Raw genomic sequence first — 12,978 nt, 5'->3', positions numbered from 1 at the left:
TTTCGTGACTCGCATGTATAGAATACGAAGTGAATGAATAACAAAAGTGATTGAACTACATAGTCTAAGTTGAACCCTTCTCTTCAACTTGAACGGGCGCTAAGTGTTCTAGCAATGCATAAATAGTTCAGCAACTTCTTACTTATCCTTACTGATTGTGTTATTTAGGAGGCAAGTTTGCTGAGTTCTTGCCACAAACTCTAATTTTATAAATTTTCGCAACCCAATGCTATAAACCATAGATGTCTCAAACTAAAAAATTCTGTCAGATCAAAAAATCCAAGTTTGAAATATCAAAAGTTTACACAATCAGGTTGCAAAAAAATAAGAATTAGAAAAATTTTGTGGGAAAGACTCAATTAATTTGCTTACTGTAATTGACTTTAGACGATCAACATTTTATTTGTTCATTAATTTTCATGTGTCTTAGATCTCACAGCGAAGAACTGTAAATTGACTTGTTGTATTTGATTTGAAAGTCATCCACGCAGTTGTTGTAGTTGTCCACGATCCCCACCTCATCATTCCTCAAGTCCTCCAGCTTACTTGTGTTCACAGACAATATCTAGACAATAATAGGGTTAATAGACAATAGCTAGACAATAATAGGGTAAATAGACAATATCTAGACAATAATAGGGCTAATAGACATTATCTAGACAATAGTATCGTTAATAGACAATATCTAGCCAATAATAGGGTTAATAGACAATATCTAGACAATAATAGTGTTAATAGACACTATCTAGACAATATTAGGGTACATAGACAATATCTAGACAATATAGGATTCACAGCAGCAGGGGGGGCAATTAATACAAAATTAAAAGGAAACAAATTTTAAAAGTAACACCTGACAATGACAAAGACTAAGGATTTGTTTGAATATGTAGATGGAGTAAAATTCTATCTACAAATTTCAGAAGAAATTTCGTTTATTAGTAAAGATATGATTTTTTTAATGATGCTGTGATTATTGATTTAGTTAGCTGTGATGGAGTTAAGTGATAATTTATAAATTTATAAAATTAAAGTTAGTTTTTCGAGCAAAGGAATAAATTTTAGAATAAATTTTAGACTCTATAAGGTTAGTAACACTCAAAAATGTAGTCTTTTTGGTATACTTTTATGTTGTTAATTGACTTTTTGAACAAAACAATTCCAGGGGGGGGGGCAAAAAAAAAATCTTGCCCCCCTCGCTAAAATCCTGTGTACGCGCCTGATTCACAGAAACTATCTAGAAAATAATAGGGTTAATAGACACTATCTGGACAATATTAGGGTAAAAAGACAATATCTAGTCAATGTAGGATTCATAGAAACTATCTAGACAATAATAGGGTTAATAGACAATATCTAGTCAATGTAGGATTCATAGAAACTATCTAGACAATAATAGGGTTAATAGACAATATCTAGACAATATAGGATTCATAGAAACTATCTAGACAATAATTGGGTTAATAGACAATATCTAGACAATAATAGGGTTAATAGACACTATCTAGACAATAATAGGGGTAATATACACTAACTAGACAAATATAGAATTTCCTAGACATTATTTTTTTACACAAATATTTTAATTCAAAGAAACTGATTACTTGCTCCTTTCTCTCTTTTTAATATTTTTTATCTTCATAATCTGATTCTGTTGTAGACCGTAAATTTTCCAAACTAAGAATTCTCCTATTTAGATCAAATAATCAGAGTTTGAAACAAAGGTTTATAGCATCAGATTGCAAATACATAGGAATTTAAAAATTATATTTTGTGGCAAGTAATCAAATTCTTCCTTTTATATTTTTTTAATTTCATGAAATATATTCTGTTTTGCTGTAATCAGTAATCAGTAATGTATTAATACTTACCGATTTTATCATCTTCTCGATTCACAGATCTTGTAATATATTTTATGTACTTTTCTACTAAACTTACATTGTACATATATATGCATTGTACAAATTCATATTGTACATACAATGTATACATTATTTTGTTTAGATTTGCATATTTACTTCATACATTTTAATTTTCATGAAACAACAAAGAATATGTTTTATGAAAAAATTTACTTTCATTTTCTTATTTTTATAATATTATCGTTTAGCTACGAATTTATCTAGAAAAACACTTATATCTTTGCAACCCAATGTCATAGACCTTAGATTTGTTAAACTATTAATACTTTTAGATCAAATAATCTAAACTTGAAAAATCAAAGGTTTGCTGCAATAGGCTGTAAAGATAAATATATCTTCCTATAGGAATTAGAATATTTGAGTTTGTGGCAAAGACTCAATTCAATTAATCAAATCAGGAACAACAATCAGCTATTTACGTAAGATATGTTCAAGATCAACCTGCATTTCTAATGTACACGAATTTTATTTTTTAAATATTTACACATTATTTTTTGTAAAAGTCAAGATATGGCTGTATTTATATTGTACATGAATTCTTGAATACTTCGCAGTGTATATACTGTAAATTAACATAAAATACTGTACAAGATATTTCTCGATATCTGGTGTACATGTAATAAATATCGTAGCAAATTCCATATTCATAAGTCTGAACATACCTGGATATATCACGTTGTTCACTGTAACCTAACTACGTTTATAAATTTAACTACGTCAGACTTGTATTGCGATTAAACCTTACTAAGCTTATCAATAATGTAACCTGTACCATAAAACTCAAAATAAACGTTAGTAGAAATAATACTTTTGATTACGGTGTGAGCGGAATTTGTTCTTCGTTTAGCTAAAACAAGAGGGGACCTGAGTCTCATCTTAAAAGATAGATGTAGGCTAGGAAGTACAGTATTGAGGAATCTCCAGTTCGAGATTAATTTGCATCTGTGCGATACAGTATTGAGGAATCTCCAGTTCGAGATTAGTATTTAGGAATCTCCAGTTCGAGATTAGTATTGAGAAATCTCCAGCTCGAGATTAATTTGTATCTGTACAATACAGTATTGAGGAATCTCCAGTTCAAGATTAGTATTGAGGAATCTCCAGTTCGAGATTAATTTGTATCTGTACGATACAGTATTGAGCTGAGGAATCTCCAGGTCGAGATTAAGTTGTATCTGTACGTTACAGTATTGAGGATCCTTAAGTTCTAGATTGAGTTGTATCTTGTAAGACAGATACCTGAGAATACAAATAGAGTCATATCAGGATCAATATTGAGGAACCTTGAGTTCGAGATTGAGTTGTATCTGGTAAGACAGATACCTGAGATTACAGAAGGTTATACCTAGATTGGTTTGGATGAAAAACTATTTATTGGAGCAGGGCTTTTACTGCAAAACTTTCCGGCATTCCAGTTAATCAGAAAAGTTGTATCTTGTAAGACTGATACCTGAGATATTGAGCGACCTGGAATTTGCTATTGAGTTGTATCTTGTAAGACAGACACCTGAGACTATTGAGCGACCTGGAATTTGCTATTGAGTTGTATCTTGTAAGACAGATGCCTAAGGATACGGAAGGTTATACCTGGATTAGTACACACAAGAAAAGTGTTCATTTATGATAGATGTATATTGTACATATTTAACTATACCAGATCTGGCTACTGTACATGAATGTGCAAGTATCTTAGTTTTAAAGGGACTGTAAGCAAAATTTCTATGTGACCCTCTCTATGCAAAGATGGCAATGATACCCGGTTCACAGTAATATCCTTAAAGCTTTGTCTGATCAAGTATAAATGAAATATCACTGTTTAAAAGTTTGAAAGCTGATTTTTCAATTGTGGTTTCTCTGTAAAAGTGATTTCCACATTTCTACTGCAGGAAAACAGACAGGAATAATCAGAATTGAATACTTTCAAACACAGAAAACAGGCAGGAATAATCAGAATTGAATACTTTAAAGCATAGAAAACAGACAGGAATAATCAGAATTGAATACTTCAAACACAGAAAACAGACAGGAATAATCAGAATTGAATACTTTCAAACACAGAAAAAAAAAACAATATCTTCTTTGATATTGAGCAGATAACGAAGTGTACCGTTGTAAATATATATTATAGGGTCACTAGAATTACGCACACATTTCCTTTAAAGATGTACATATTTCGTTGTACAAGATCTGCCTGAATATCTACTGTACATGAATGTACAAATGAGCTAAGTCCTCTTACTCTACTTTGTTTCTCACTGTATTCAACTATTTTCTAAAAATTTGAATATAAATTATTTACTTTAAAAGGTTATAATGAACAAAGGTTATACATTAGCTCCCGGCCTCTTTTGTCCGATCTGTGATATTCATAAATTCAAATAAACACAATTAATGAAAAAAATGTTAAAAGCATGTGAAAATCCGAGTTAAAATGCAGGTAATTGGGTAAAATGCAGATTATTTGGTAAAATGCAGGTTATTGGGTAAAATGCAGTTTATTAGGTAAAATGCAGGTTATGGGGTAAAATGCAGTTTATTAGGTAAAATGCAGGTTATTGGGTAAAATGCAGATTATTGGGTAAAATGCAGGTTATGGGGTAAAATGCAGATTATGGGGTAAAATGCAGGTTATTGAGTAAAATGCCGTTATTGGGTAACATGCAGGCTATAGGGTGAAATGTAGGTACCAATTCTTAACGGATCTGATGGAAAAAGGAAAAGGGTCACCTTAAATTGATAAACTTAAAAACAGGTCGAAAAATGTATTTTGACTCTTCCTAAAATTATATTAGACCTATTGAAATTGATTCTGTGAAAACGAATAGCATAAATGAATTAAGCGCAAGAAAAAAATAAGAAAATAAAGAAAAAAATGATTATTTGGTATATACAGGGTGTCCTACGAAACATGACAATAGCAAGACGACTTGAAAGTCGTCTTTGATATTTGAATTTATTTCTGACATTTAGTCTTCTATCTACTTTAACATGTATGATTCTTGAAACAATTATCACATAATTCTCCTAGCCCTGGCATTTCCAAAAAGTGGTCTGCGTTTTTTGTGCTTTCAATATTACCGGAGATATAAAGAGTTTGGTTCAGATTTCAATTTTGTTAAATAAAAGCAAAATTGTCGAAATCTGAACGAAATTCTTCATATCTCGGGCAATATTGTAAGCACAAAAAAGGCCGACCTCTTTTTGGAAATGGCAGGACTAGGGGAATTTTGTGATAATTATCTCTAGAAATTTACTTCTAAAATTAGGTTGACAAATAAGCGCAGCAAATTATATCAAAAATCAAGACGACATTCAAGCCGTCTTGCATACTGTCATGTTTCGTGGGACACCCTGTATGTAGTATTTAATATTCATACTTTTTGATATGATTTTGAATAATACATTTTCATGATTCTAAAGTAATCTTTAAAGATATAAAAAATATTTAATTAATTTAATGTAACCTCAGCTAAACTCTGTCTTTGCAGTTCTCCAATCCAAACTAATCCAATTAAAAATAGAACAAGGAAAAGAGTATTGCACTCTAGAATTCTGAACAGCTGATAAAAAGTCGCCATTTTAAATATGATCCTCCAAATAGAAGAAGATTAGAAATGATTATGAATTGATTTTTTTTTGAATATCAATCGTTTACATTTTTTTAAACAGTACAGGAGCAGAATATCTAAAAAAAAAAAAATTCACTCAATCTTTAAAAATTGTTAAAACCAGGAACTAGACACATGTAATCTGTATGCTATCAATTTATACTTTGAATTTTGATAATTTTTAACTAGACCAATTAAAAAAGTTTTATCTTATTTGTCCAAATTGATAATATCTAGTCTGTGCAACTTTATAGTGTATAGCTTTTGATATTTAAAACTTACATGGTTCGATCTATCAAATGTCTTATTTCAAAGTTTTAAATATCTAAGGACAATTGGACATCAAAGATATGAGGATTAAAAATCAGAGTTTGTGAAACAGACTCAATTCCTTCGTAGAATGTAGACTGAGAGTCGACCTGATGTGATATTTTAACTAAAAATTGTCTGAAAAGAAAGAGAGCAGACGACAATCATTCCAATGCTTTCTGGTTTATACACTAGAATAATGTGGAATATCTTCTTCCAAATGAAAACTGTTTATTTTTAACTTTAATTTTAACAACATGTTGAAATGTTGAATACACCTGTGTGTTCATCTTTTTCTCTTTAATCGAAGAAAGCTATGAACATATGGAGCTGTACAAATATTCGTTTATAACAACAAGTATTGGATAATCTCATGCTCACGTCAAGTAATATTAAAAACTAATATGCTTTCTCTAATATCTAGAAGGTTTTGTGCCCCCCTAAAAAAACTTTTTTTTACAAAGTATTGATTAGTTTTTTATCTATAATAAAGAACCTTATATCATCTTTCATACTTAGGTTTCGCTTAAGGTTTAGAACATTATATTTGTTGATTATCTGTTTATTAGAGGTGCAAAGAAAATGAGTTTTTGCCACAAACTCTTAAATTATAATCCCTATATCCGTGCAACTCTATGGCTTAGACTTTTGATACTCTAAAATATGAATTCTGTTAGACAAAAAAGCCTAAGTTTTTCCAAATAACCATCAGGTTTGAAAGAAATAGAGATTAGAAAATTTGAGTTTGTGTAAAAAAGAAGTTCATTTAATTTTTGAAAAATCTTTCCTTTCTTCAAAAATAAAACCCCCCCCCCCCCCAGAAATTAGATATGTATAGGGTTTTAATTGCCAAATGAGGAAAAACTTAAGACGTCCAATTTTCTTTTTTTTTATTACCAAATATATTTTTTTCACAGAACTTAGAAGTTAGGAATGTTTGCGTGGAGCGCCATAAAAATGCTCAGGGTTTTACTTGCTGATAAAATCATTTTATAAATAAAGCCGGCCTATGCGTGCCCCCCTTCAGGTGGGGCACCCGTAGGGGGGGAGGCACGTGCACCCAGAGCCCCCACCCCTCGTACGCCCTTTCTCCTCTTATTGAAGACCTATTGAGAATAACAAACATGTTTTGAAGGAGCAACAAGGTCACAAAGTTGTACCAGTAACGTCAATTGAATTTGACCTTCTCCTCCTGGTTAGTTTGCAGTGTACTTCACTGGATATATCATATTTTCTTATTTTCCATCCATATTTCTTCCATCCTTCCATCTTTTTTACTTGAAATCTAAATTCTTCTAATTCCTTTCAGCTTTATCCTTTAACCATTCAAGCATTCTTCCTAAATACTATTGCACCTTAATTCTTTCTCTATTCATTTAACCTTCCACCTACTACTGATTTGTTCTTGGTTGAGATTCTCTGGATGCATGGATGAATATAGATGGTTGGATGGGATAAATATATATGGTTGGATGGGATGATTAGAGGAGGTTGGATTGGCACCCTCAACTGTGCTTTCGGTGTGTGATTTCCAGTATACATTGACCGAAGAAACCTTCTTTTTTGAATATGGCAAGAACATGACATGTCGTCTTCTTTTATGTATTATTTGTAATACCTTGCGGCAATTGTGAAAACATCTAGTTTAAAGGAACCAAATGCATAGTCCAGAGGAATACCGCTGTTGCAATAATTTTTGCAACCAATAGCAATGGCAGATGAAATTTAGGTTACATAAATGCTGTTGCAATGATCTTTGGACCAATCGCATGAAGGTCGAAGACAATGTCCTTCCAGCACGTTTAGCGCGGCGAGGGGAAAAAATCGTCGTTTTAATATACATAGTCCTCACTCCTTTGTGAAGCTGATAATTTGTGCTCAGCGTGTATTCCTTTTGAGAAATTTCATGTTTATGTAGATTATTAAACTATATTTATCTGACACGATGTGTTAAATCAATAATTGGCATGGTTTATTTACATGTTTTGTAACAAAAACAGCTCATTTTCTAGTACAGAATTTTTGAACCTCATATAATTGCACAAAGCAATTTAGGGAATATTTGGAACCACAGCGCCTGGCTCCCGAGCTGTTCTAGCCACAGCGCTCGGTCCCCTAGCCTGTCCTAGCGCTCAATCTTAGCCCAGCCTACCCCTGAAACCATACAAAATAAATACCAAATTTGAAAAAAACAGTATGAACAAAATTGACAGGGAGGGGGGGGGGAGGTCCAAAAATCTGATCCTAGGAGTTAGGACTGAACTCAAATACATTGATACTTATTGACATTTTTTCTAACGATCAACTTTTCAGATTAAGACTTTAACAATGGAAATTAATCAGAAAGACGTAAGTTATCATAAAGAGTTTTTTATTCAAGTTTTTTTTTTAAATTTTAAATCTGTTTTTAGAAAGAATTTGGTGTCAGAGAAAATAGTAACCTTCCATCCTTTGATACCATAAGACTAAACATGTCTGAGCAAAACATGATCAATCAAAATGCTTATAGTAATTATGAGCACATCATGATGAGTCAAGATGCTTATAGCAGTTCTGAGCACAGCATGATGAGTCAAGATGCTTATAGCAGTTCTGAGCACAGCATGATGAGTCAAGATGGTTATAGCAGTTCTGAGCACAGCATGATGAGTCAAGATGCTTATAGCAGTTCTGAGCACAGCATGATGAGTCAAGATGTTCATGCTTCTAGCAGTTCTGAGCACAGCATGATGAGTCAAGATGCTTCTAGCAGTTCTGAGCACAGCATGATGAGTCAAGATGCTTCTAGCAGTTCTAAGCACAGCATGATGAGTCAAGATGTTCATAGCAGTTCTGAGCACAGCATGATGAGTCAAGATGCTAATAGTACTTCTGAGCACAGCATGATGTATCAACATGCTAACAGTATGCCGTCATATCCTACAAACAACTTGCCTTCTTTGAATTCCGACATGCCTGTTGTGAACAACAACATTCATACTCAATCAGCATGCCATAATTATGGAATGCCTGATAATTTCAATTTCAATTTCAACATGAATACAGGACCAACCTACATTAACCAAGCTGATCAACAGAACATACCTGCTCAGCATGCAGTTCAAGCTCAACCTACCAACTGCAAACCAGCTCAATCCTTGTATGAAGATATTAAAGATATTTCCTCACTGACTCCACTCACAGTAAGTATCAAAACAAATCGTTTTTAATATTTTTATCTGAGATATGTGGACTGTCTGTTTCTTATTTAAATCATTCGGATCAGACAAATTTTACCAAACGAACATTTCGAGTTTCTCGGAATACTTCAAAAGTAAAATGTATACTTCTAGGCTATTGTGGCGCTTATCTTCTATTTCAATTGTGATCATTTTCTCTTTGTAAACATAATGTAAAACAAAAACAAACGTAAATTGCGGATTTTATAAAAAAAAAACTGGATTTTCAATAATCGAATTTTGTCAGGAGGCAAATTTTTGAAAATTTGATCGTCCATAAACCTTCCGTGGGGTCATGTGATGTCCCAGACAAAAGGGGGGTGGGGGCATAAGTCGTATTACTCTCCGGAAAATTTAAACAGTGGTTAATCATAACTAAGCATTGCCGTAGGACGCTGATTTTTTGTATGCGAACTCACAAATATGTATTATAACTGCTAATGCAATTTCAAATAGATCGGAGCAAAAATATAAGGTCTTGTATACCTTGTATGGGGTTTTTCAGACGAGTTTACATTTTATGTGGTATATTAGGACGAGTATACCTTGTATGTGGTACATTAGGACGAGTATACCTTGTATGTGGTATATTAGGACGAGTATACCTTGTATGTGGTATATTAGGTCGAGTATACCTTGCATATGGTATATTAGGACGAGTATACCTTGTATATGGTATTTTAGAACAAGTATACCTTGTATATGGTACAGGTTGTCCCTCATCTTATTAGATCTTGTATAGCTCAAAATTGTGACTTTATGGACTAATCATAAAATGTGAAAACAATAAATCATTTTTAAAAACCGTGAAAGGTTTTTATAAAAGTTTTCTTGCAGAAAATACTAGGTTTTTCGAGTATTGTGAACGTTTTTGGCGTTAACGCTTGTAGATAAGCTGATAAAATATGGAACGCTCTGTATATTAGGACGAGTATACCTTGCATATGGTATATTAGTACGAATATACCTTGTATGTGGTATATTAGGACGAATATACCTTGTATGTGGTATATTAGGACGAGTATACCTTGTATATGGTATATCAGGACGTGTAAACTTTGTATTTGGTATACTAGGACGAGTGCATCTTGTATAGGGTATATCAGGACTAGGATTCCTTGTATGTGGTATATTAGGACGAGTATATTTTGTATATGGTATACTAGGACGAGTATACCTTGTATATGGTATATCAGGACGAGTATACCTTGTATGTGGTATATTAGGACGAGTATACCTTGTATGTGGTACATCAGGACTAGGATACCTTGTATGTGGTATATTAGGTCGAGTTTACCTTGTATGTGGTATATTAGGACGAGTATACCTTGTAAATGGTATATATCAGAGTGGTCTTGCATTAGTTTATATACAAAAATTGGAATCCTCGTGCCCATTTACCTATAAATCGACATACAACATGCAAAATCTGTTGTTAAATGACCCATAACGTAACGGAAGGCTACTAGCGCGCTGATTATAGTGGTCCAAAGATTTTTTAACCAAACAAATGGAATCCTCGTACCCAATTACCTATAAAGTGATATATGTAAAACTTATAGCAAGATTACCCATAGTAGAATGCCCCAAAGTCAATTTTGACCTCGGAAATGAATTCCGTGTCCCAATTTTCCTGTAGTTTGATATATCGCATGCTACTTTTGTTTTGAATGAGGCCCAACTTGAATTAAAATATACATATTTATATTTTATCTTGATTGCGCGCGCGCAGGGACTTAAGGCTCTAGGGCGCAACTTTTCAGGAAATTCTTGTTTAATCGCGTCCTGATGCAATTTCAAGTTCATTTAACGGTGTAAAGCATGTGAAAATGCGCGTGCACATTTGCTCCGATCTATTTGAAATTGCAGTTTGCAGTTACGATACATATTAGTGAGTTCGCATGCAAAAAATCAGCGTCCTTCAACAATGCTATGTTATGTTTAACCACTGTTTAAATTTTCCAGGAAGACTTATGTTATGCCCCCCCCCCCTTTGTGTCCGATCAGTTAAGCCGTTTTGACGTTTATTGGATACAAAGAAACAGACATACAAGCAAAGTATTTATATTACATATAGATATAGCTATATTTAGTGTAAAATGTTCTATGAAATAATGTATAAATGTTTTTCCAGGATAGAAGTTCCGAGGCGGTAATTATTTCCGGGATTAACAATATTAATCAAACATGGAACCCGATATCAGGACATCCAGTACTTGGGCCCAGTCCTTCAGCAAAACAACCTGTACTTGGGCACCGTGCTATAGCAGTACAACCTGTACTAGGATCCAGTCCATCGGCAGTAAAGTCTGTACTTAGGCACCGTCCTTCAGCAGTACAGCCTGTACTTGGACCAAGTCCTTCAGCAGATCAACTTGTACTTGGGCACCGTGCTATAGCAGTACAACCTGTACTAGGATCCAGTCCATCGGCAGTAAAGTCTGTACTTAGGCACCGTCCATCGGCAGTACAGCCTGTACTTGGACCCACTCCTTCAGCAGCACAGCCTGTACTTGGACCCACTCCTTCAGTAGTACAACATGAATTTGGACAGAAAAGAAAGGGCAAGGATTTGGGAACAGCAGAAAGTACCATTACTTCCGGAATGATGGGTAAAACTCCATCAAAAAGAACCTGTAAACCTAAAAAACCGTAAGTTTAGTTTAACCTAATTAATTCAGTTGTTTCATAATTTTTAATAGCAAGTACGCAACCAGGGTTTATACATGTCAAGTTTTGTCTCTGATAAAAAAAGAACCGTTTTGCTTCGTTCAAAACGTTTTGAACGCCTACAGAACTCCATTAAAATTGATCGAAAAGGATGCCTGACTTTTCAAAAGTTACTATCTTAAAAATGTATTTAATTATTTTATTTTGCTAGCTTTAATTCATATTTAAAACTAAATTTGTAAAGTAGAAACCCTATAGAATCTGTGTTTGATTAATTGGTTGATTGATTGATTCTTTGATTTATTCTATCCATAAAATGTATACTTTTCATTGCATTCTTTATGTGTGAATATAATTTTACTATTTCTAGAGGAGCTGATGAAATGAAGAAGGAATATGAGGATCTAGAAGAGAAGTTAAAGATGAAGAATAGAAGAACAAGTGAACTGAGTAAGAAGTTGAAAGATATTGAGAGGAAGACAACTCTAGTCATGTTGGAGACTGCAGGGCTACCTGCAAACCTGCCCAGTTACCCTCTTCATAATATGCAATGCTAAGGATCATTCCAAATGCGGATCAATATCCCAAATATATAGATTTACGTTTAAGAAAATATGTTTAAAAAAATCATTTAATGTCTTATGTATAAAAAATTTACAAATTAAAATTTTACAATTGGATAATTATTAAATATGGAATGGATTAGATGCTGTGATTATTTCTAGTCTTCCTGTCGTTTATTTTGCGCTGTACATTGCCAAACTTTACATATACTTCTAATAAGAATTTATTTTATTATATTTATATAAATGATAAAAAATTTCATAGAAAAAAATGTCCGGTGTCTCGAATTCTATTGAGATAACAGCTATTAGAAAGCGTCTCACTGACTCACTTGGAGACAACTCAAAGTTATATTTTCAAGCGCTTAGGTAACATTTTGAACTTAACACTGGTTGAATCTCTTTTAATGACTGACCTAATGCACAGTGCCTAGTGCGAAACTGTGGATAATGTTGATAATTTTACTTTTTACATGGTCGCAAATATTCAGTTTTTGAAACTGAACATACTATTTTTTCAAATCATATGATAGCTATTAACAAATCATTTTTAAAGTTCATACTTTAAATATATGTAAAACTATTGCAATATCTCCTTAGATAGCTTACCGCTATTTTTACAAAGTCCCATTGTAATCCTTAAGATATATATTTTTTAAAGAAGAATTTTATTATATCATTCAAACCC

The 12,978-nt window shown here is 33.0% G+C and overlaps 2 protein-coding genes across 2 annotated transcripts; one reads left to right on the top strand and one right to left on the bottom strand.

Moving 5' to 3' along the window:
• Positions 1-377: 377 nt before the first annotated feature.
• LOC111696705 (uncharacterized) lies at positions 378-5,579 on the bottom strand. Its single transcript, XM_023466410.1, has 4 exons — positions 5,387-5,579; positions 4,114-4,194; positions 1,872-1,883; positions 378-565 (listed from the first exon to the last, which is right to left on the bottom strand). Exons 1-4 carry the CDS (start codon positions 5,498-5,500, stop codon positions 434-436), a joined length of 339 nt encoding a protein of 112 aa, XP_023322178.1. The 5' UTR covers positions 5,501-5,579; the 3' UTR covers positions 378-433.
• Positions 5,580-8,545: 2,966 nt separating this feature from the next.
• Positions 8,546-12,554, top strand: LOC111696731 (uncharacterized). The gene is made up of 3 exons (XM_023466444.1): positions 8,546-9,021; positions 11,192-11,709; positions 12,098-12,554. The coding sequence occupies exons 1-3, from the start codon at positions 8,566-8,568 to the stop codon at positions 12,282-12,284; spliced, it is 1,161 nt and encodes a 386-aa protein (XP_023322212.1). The 5' UTR covers positions 8,546-8,565; the 3' UTR covers positions 12,285-12,554.
• Positions 12,555-12,978: the final 424 nt, after the last annotated feature.

This window comes from Eurytemora carolleeae, unplaced genomic scaffold (assembly GCF_000591075.1).
Source record: "Eurytemora carolleeae unplaced genomic scaffold, Eaff_2.0 scaffold55, whole genome shotgun sequence".
NCBI classification, from domain to species: domain Eukaryota; kingdom Metazoa; phylum Arthropoda; class Copepoda; order Calanoida; family Temoridae; genus Eurytemora; species Eurytemora carolleeae.
Note: the sequence above shows the minus strand (reverse complement) of the source record. Positions and strands in the feature narration are given on the sequence as shown.

Coding starts and splice junctions, on each gene's coding strand:
- LOC111696705 (XM_023466410.1), bottom strand. CDS start 5,500: ATGGCGACTTTTTATCAGCTGTTCAGAATTCTAGAGTGCAATACTCTT. Junction 4,195..5,386: donor AAAGACAGAGTTTAGCTGAG/GTTACATTAAAT, acceptor TCAAATTTTTAG/AAAATAGTTGAATACAGTGA.
- LOC111696731 (XM_023466444.1), top strand. CDS start 8,566: ATGATGAGTCAAGATGCTTCTAGCAGTTCTGAGCACAGCATGATGAGT. Junction 9,022..11,191: donor CCTCACTGACTCCACTCACA/GTAAGTATCAAA, acceptor ATGTTTTTCCAG/GATAGAAGTTCCGAGGCGGT. Junction 11,710..12,097: donor ACCTGTAAACCTAAAAAACC/GTAAGTTTAGTT, acceptor TACTATTTCTAG/AGGAGCTGATGAAATGAAGA.